The sequence below is a fragment of the Anas platyrhynchos genome, chromosome 29 (genome assembly GCF_047663525.1).
Source record: "Anas platyrhynchos isolate ZD024472 breed Pekin duck chromosome 29, IASCAAS_PekinDuck_T2T, whole genome shotgun sequence".
Lineage (NCBI taxonomy): Eukaryota > Metazoa > Chordata > Aves > Anseriformes > Anatidae > Anas > Anas platyrhynchos.
In genome coordinates this window covers 1,476,681-1,483,377 of record NC_092615.1, presented here as the reverse complement: position 1 = coordinate 1,483,377, position 6,697 = coordinate 1,476,681, and the positions used below count along the sequence as shown (strand labels likewise).

The 6,697-nt window shown below is 64.2% G+C and overlaps 1 protein-coding gene across 1 annotated transcript; it reads right to left on the bottom strand.

The window, feature by feature from the left end:
• Window positions 1-1,433: 1,433 nt before the first annotated feature.
• Window positions 1,434-5,931, bottom strand: TMEM161A (transmembrane protein 161A). The gene is made up of 12 exons (XM_027472407.3): window positions 5,832-5,931; window positions 4,991-5,094; window positions 4,815-4,895; window positions 4,458-4,555; window positions 4,150-4,306; window positions 3,636-3,787; window positions 3,496-3,556; window positions 3,144-3,287; window positions 2,903-3,016; window positions 2,570-2,744; window positions 2,386-2,482; window positions 1,434-2,293 (listed from the first exon to the last, which is right to left on the bottom strand). Exons 1-12 carry the CDS (start codon window positions 5,832-5,834, stop codon window positions 2,037-2,039), a joined length of 1,443 nt encoding a protein of 480 aa, XP_027328208.3. The 5' UTR covers window positions 5,835-5,931; the 3' UTR covers window positions 1,434-2,036.
• Window positions 5,932-6,697: the final 766 nt, after the last annotated feature.

Below are 6,697 nucleotides of genomic sequence, written 5' to 3'. Positions count from 1 at the left end.
AAGCAGGAGCAGCTCTGCAGGACGCAGGCAGGAACGAGGGGATCCCAATTTGCGTGGAAGCAGGGTGGGAAGGCAGGGATCGCTGCTTTCTTTCCTCCCTGCTCTGGGGCATCAAAGAAAACCTCCAGGAACATTGGCCATCGAAGCCTTCTCCCCAAGCCTTGGGTTTTCTGGCCAAGTGCTGCTCGGTGGCAGCTGGAGGTAGGTGTGAACACATGGGAGAGGGGGCGATGCGAGGCCAAATGTGGGTGCCAGCCTGAATCCTGGTGGCAGCAGAGCCCTGGCAGCACAAAATCTCTTGGTCCCAGCTGCCCCCTGCTCCGCTGAGAGCCCTTTGGGGAGCAGGACTCCCACAACGTTACCACAACGTTAAATAAAGCGGAGATCCAACGAGTAAAATAATGCCGGGGAGAGAAAGACGGGGGGCTCCTTCATTTTATTTGATGTGGCCCAATTTCAGTGCCTGTGGATCTGTCTTCTGCTCTTGGCTAGTCTATCAGTCATTGTCCCCGCCTGAGAGGGTCACGTCTGGGCAGATCTCTGGGGAGGAACTGTCTGCATGTCTGACTGCAGCACAACCCCAGGCCCTAGCAACCCTCCTCCTGCTGCCACCGCTTCCCCGAGCTCAGCCCCCGGCTGCTTCCTGCACATGCTTAGGGAAAATTAGATAAATGAGCCATCAAGGCAGTCGGACTGGCCTTTAATGGGACAGTGCAGGCTGGAACAAGTCTCTTTGCCTCCTGGCCCTGGGGGAAATCTCCATCCTTGCACCTTTCCACCCATTTCTTGGTGACAACGCTGCTGGGGCAGAATTTCTCCTCGCCTTGTGGCTTGTCAAGGGTGCTGCTCTGGGCTAGTTTCCCCAGATTTTTGCAAAAGGGGAGGTTTTCCCCTTTTTTTTTTTTTTTTTTTTTTGCAGAAGGGCTGGCTGCACTTTGGGTCCGGGGGAAGCAGCTGGAGGAGGGCTGTCTGGATTAGCCCTGTTAACACCGGGCAAAGGGCGGCCTTCTCATCTTGGCCCTTAGCAAGAGGGAATTAAGACCATTACAAGGCTATCAAATAGGATCAGAGCCCCTTTCCTTTTCTCTGAGCAGCCCAGACCTGCTAATCCTTTTTCATGCAGCTGGACCAGCACCCACCGTGCGGTGGGGAAGAGCTGGGCTGCCTCGCTGCCCCGGGAGCCTCCAGGAGCTGCACGAGGGGCTGCGTCCCCTCAAATGCTGCTGGGATCGGAGCGTTATTAGCCTGGTTTTGATCCCAATGCAGATGGGGAGGAGTGGCTGGGAACAGAGTCCGGCTGCCATGGGGTGAACACAAGGTCTCGAGTGTTTGTTCAAGTGTTTGGCCTCATCCTCTCACTGTGAATACACCCCCAGGAGGGGCTTCGGGGCAGCAAAGTGCAAGCAAAGCAGCTTTCGGAGTCCCAACCAGCCTCTGGGTTACTTATTTATTTCTACAGCAGCCCCCAGCTGAGGCTGCCGGGTCTGCGGATTTCACACAAAGCAGAGGGATGAGCCCGACAGCTCTGACGTGGCTGGCCAGAGCAGAGACCCTACAAAAATACACTCGCCCTCAGCCAGGAGAGGCAAACTACGCAGAGCAAAACCCCAAAGTCTGCGCTGGGAAGGGAGGACGTTGCCCCAAGGTCTCTGCCATGCAAGGCCGATCCTGCTAGCAGCTGAGCCTCTTTCCAGCAGCGATGGCTCGGAGCTGGCAGCAGCAAACCCCGCTGGGGGGGGACCTCCCTCCCCCTGCAGGCAGCATCCCACACGGGGACAGAGACAGGCACGGTGGTGAAGGGCAGCAGGAAGGGGAGAAGGCGATGCCCACGCTGGCACCGCTGCACAAAACCCCGCGTGCCAAGAGCTGGCTGCAGAAGTGTCCCAGGTGCACGTCCTCGTGGGCACGTGTAAGCAGGGAAACCAGCCGAGGCAGCAGCAAGGTGGCAAAAGGCAAACACCCCGCGGGCACGGGACGTGTGCGGGGCCAGCAGCCGGGCACTGACTGTACCCCCAGGCAGGTCCCAGCTCCCCCAGTCAGGACGCTGCCAGGTACTGGTGGAAGTAGAGGCCGAAGAGGCTGGTGACGACTTGGCAGACGGCCACCCACCAGGTGACGAAGGCGAGGAGTCCGTGGAAGAAGAGAGGGGTGAAGATGCCGCCCAAGACGCCTGTGATCTGCTCCACCGCGGCACGCACGTCCTCACCGTCCTCGCTGCCGGGACGCGGCGGCGCTGCGCTCACTGCCGGAGGGACGGGAGAAGGCTCCGGGTACAGCCCCCACGAGTGGTGCCCTGTGTGACAGAGGGGACAGGAGCCTGAGGATCGTCGGCACAACCTCCAGCAGCACCTCGGGGTGCTGCCTCGGGTGCCGGCGGCTCCTTACCCAGCGTTTTGAGGAGCAGGGCGCAGTGCAGGGTGAGGATGACGGGCCCCAGGTACTGCAGGCTGACCACCGAGACGTAGCAGTAAATCCGCGTGATCTGTGCACAGAGGGGAGGCAGGGATCAGTGTGGGGGGCTCCCAGCTGTGCCCCCCAACCCCTGGGCTCCCCCTCAAAGCGCCAGGACCTTGCGCTGGATCTCCACGGCGGCGATGCGCCCCGCTTCCCTCCTCATCTGCTCCACCCAGCGCTCGGCCAGGCCCAGGTAGGCCTGGAGGTGGTGGCGGGTGACGGCCAGGCGCAGCAGGCAGAGGCCGACGATGGTCCAGAGGCGCGCGGTGTTGTAGGCAGAGTCCGACATGCTGCAAGGAGAGGAGGGGGCTGCAGGAAAAGGGTCCTGCGGTCCGGAATTCCCCCCATCCACACAAGCCAAAGAGGAGGGGAGCTGGAGCGCCCCGTGCCTCAGTTTCCCCTCAGAGCGAGGTCCCTGGGGCACGGGGTGACGCCGTGTCCCGCTTACAGCTGCACCGTCTGCTTGCCCATGGGCGCGTGGAGCAGGAAATCCCTGGAGATGGGCTTGATCCACATCACCACCACGATGACGGGCGCCAGGAAACTCGTGTGGAGCAGGACCCTGTGGCAGAACCAGCAGAGACCCCATCAGAGACGTCCTTACCCGACCCCTCACCACAAAGCCAGGGGGTCCGGGCCCCCCCCCCAAACCTCCTTCCCTCCCCTCCCGGCCCCAGGTTTCACCCAACTGGGTCAGGGGCTTGTCGGCCGCCATCCGCAGAGCGTCGAGGTGGGTCTGGGCCAGGCGCAGCCCCGGGAAGGTCAGGCAGGCGCCCAGGAAGGAGCAGAGGGCCACCAGCCCCAGCTTGAAGGCCAGCTTGGCGAGGGGCACCCTGCGCAAAGAACAAGGGGACAGGAGGGGGACAGAGGTTGGCCCCATTCCCACGGAGCCCCAGGGGACCCTGTGGTCCTTCCTCTCCCGTGGGTTGCAGAGAGGGGAAGCCCCATTTTCCAAACCCTGTTTCCCAAACCCCATTTCCCAAACCCTGTTTCCCAAATCCCATTTCCCAAACCCCATTTCCCATCCTGATGCCAACTCACGTCCACTCCCAGCCCCGCTGCTTCAGGACGCTCTCCAGGTTGCTGCTGACGCCGGCCAGCCCTGGGGGGAGCAAGGGGCCATGAGTGGGGTGCTCGGGGCCACCTACCCCCATCGCCCCGTCCCATCCCCTCGTACCCACCCGGCTCAAGGCCGAACTCCAGGTAGTCCTCGCGGATCACCAGGGCCACCATGGCGAGGAGGAGGAAGAAGAAGGCGAAGGTGAGGCAGACGGAGCGCTCGCCCCCCTCCTCCGAGCGGAAATAATGGCGCATCACCATGAAGAAAACCTTACTGCGGGCGTGGGGGGGTCGTCAAGGAAAGCAGGGGCTATGGGACCCCCCCAGAGCCAGCGGGACCCCATCCAGAGCCAGTGGAGCCCCTAATAATCATAATCAGCCCCTGCTCATTAGCATCTATGCCATTAGGCCACCACCACCTCGGCACAGAACGCTCTTGGGCACAGCCGGTGGTTTACAAATCCACGAATTTGGACCTAAATTTCCAAGCCCCAAAATCCTTCCGCTTCACCCAGCTTCAAAATGAGAACAAGACCGAGGAGCTTGGGGTCTTCTCCCCCCGCCCAGCGGCGGCACGGACCCGGGGGGGTGGCGGGGGTCTCGCCCCAGCGCTGGGCAGCCCCGGCAGAAGGATACACGGAGAAGATGACCGTCAGCAGGCACCACAGCACCCCGATGTTGGTCTCTTTTTTGGGGTCCGCCAGGCAGAAGTAGCCCTCGGTGAAGACGTACACGGCGGTGGAGTAGACGGCGAAGTCCACGAACCATTGGTACTCCAGGAAATAGCGCAGCACTGGGGGGGGACGGGACAGGGGGACACGTCACCGCGCCGCGGGGGTCCCACCATGGGCACCCAGGCATGGCCAGGGGTCCCGGATGGAGGGCAGTGGGGTGGGTGCATGGGATGGGGGCTCTGTGGGTGCTCCTGGGGCTGGGGGGGTTACCGAGAGCATCCACGGCCGTGATGGGGCTGGTGTCCAGGCGGAGGTCGATGTCACGGGGCACGGAGAGGGGTTTGTCATCCAGCACGCCGTTCACCCTCCTGTAGGGGAAACGTGGGCTTAGGGCGGGCGGGCAAAGAGCTGGCTCATCCCTTGGGTCCCACAGTGCCCAAAGACCCTTTTAGGGTTTCACGTCCCCAGCTGGGGGCTCATCATCATCATCATCATCATCATCATCACGGACAGCCCCCAGCCCGCCTGCGGCTGAGGCTGCCGTCACTTTTGCAGCTCCCACCAGGTCCGGGATCGCTTCCCTTAAAACCAACCCAAAATATTGATCCCGGGAAGTGCCCCCCCCACCTGTCCCGCTTGGCCTTGGGGCGCTGCTTGCCCGCCAGGGCGCGGAGCTCCTCTTCCGACGGGTGCTTGTAGCGGTGCAGGCTGGAGAAAACGGGGGTGTAAGCGGGGCTGGGTGCCCCCAAAACCCCACAGGGCTGGGGGTGTCGGGGTTTGGGGGGGGGTGTCGGGGGCCATACCTGCCGTTGCAGAGCAGCCAGCGGGCGAAGGAGCAGTGCGGGGCCAGCTTCTGCATGACGCTGGCTGCCAGCAGGCTCACCACCACCTGCACCCCCATCACCGCCTGCGCCGGGGGGGGCGTTTAGGGGCTGACCCTGGCACCCCCCTCACCCCCCCTCCCAGAGCATCCCTGGGCTGGGGGAGCCCCCCCTCCAGCTCCCTGCCTTGGGACATGCACCCCTGGGCATTAATCGCCCCCCCCCCCCCCAGGGACAGCCTGGGGATGCACCCCTGGGCTTTGACACCCCCCCCAGGACAAGCTGGGCATTAACCCCCCAGTTTTAACCCCCCCGGGACAGCCTGGGCACACATCCCTGCGCTTTAACCCCCCCGGGACATTAACCCCCCCCCCCCCCCAGGACAGCCTGAGCATGCAACCCCTGGGGCTGCCCCCCCCCGGGACACCCCAATGATGCCCCTCTGTGCATGCACCCCTGAGCACTGACCCCCCCGGACAGCATGCATATGCCCCCCCTGAGCATGCACCCCCCTAGGACACCCCAGGGGTGTCCCCCCCCGAGCATGCAACCCCCAGAAACACCCCATATAAGCCCCTCCCGAGCATGCACCCCCCCGGGACAGCCCAGGGGTGCCCCCCAGGAGCACTGACCCCCCCAAAACACCCCATATAAGCCCCCCCCAAGCATGCACCCCCCCGGTATAGCACTGTCATGCCCCCCCCGTGCATGCACCCCCCGAGCATGCACCCCCCAGGACAGCCCAGAGGTGCCCCCCCCACCCCAGCCGTACACCCCCGGGACACCCCCGTCCCCCCCCCCGCCGCCCCCCGCCCGCTCTCACCATGCCGGGGTCAGCGCAAAGGCGGCCGCAGGAAGCGCCCCCCCACCCCGCCGCCGCTCCCCGCTGACCAATCCGCTGCTGCGCTGCTCGTGATCGACAGCTCGTTATCCAATGAGCAGGCAGAACCGGGAGGGGGCGGGCGCTTGCGGCGGCGCAGGGTTCCGCGGGCGCTGCCTCCTGGGAGCCGCGGGGCCGCGGGTTCGAATCCCGCTCCCGCCGCCGCCGTGCGGGGCCCGAGCCCCGTGTGCGGGACGGGGGCTGGGGGCAGCATTTGGGGGGGGTTCCCGGGGGTATCCGCGCTCCCCTACAATCCTCGACATCCGCAGCGCTGTGTGTTTGCAGCCGGGGCTGTGCGGTGCCCGTCCCAGCACTTGGCACCCTGGAGATTTGGGTGCGCAGGTTTTGTTTTTTTTTTTGGGGGGGGGGGGCAGCTCCAGCCCCGTGCCCCCCCCTCGGACCCTGAGGTTGGGACCTCGCCCTCGCACTTTGAGCATCTCCCCTGCATCCTTCCCAAATCTTCCTCGCGAGATAAATCAGTGCTTTGAGCTCATTTGTGTCCCATAAATGACAGAGGTGGGCACAAGGGGGGGGGGGGACAGAGGTGGGCAGTGGCACCTTGGGGTGGGGGCACCCCCTCTAGAAAAGGGGTCTCTGCACTGCGAACTGCCCCGTGCACAGCTCCCGGGACCACAGGAAAGATTTGGGACCCCAAATCCTTCCAGCACCCGTGTCACAGCGGGGTCTGCGTGTGTTTCATCCACCCTGGGGGGCATTTCAAGCCCTGCCTTGCCAGCAGCCCCCATTATTGGGGGGGGTCCCGGGGTGCTGGTGGGTGCCCCCCGGTCCTGGCAGGGTGCTGAGGGCCC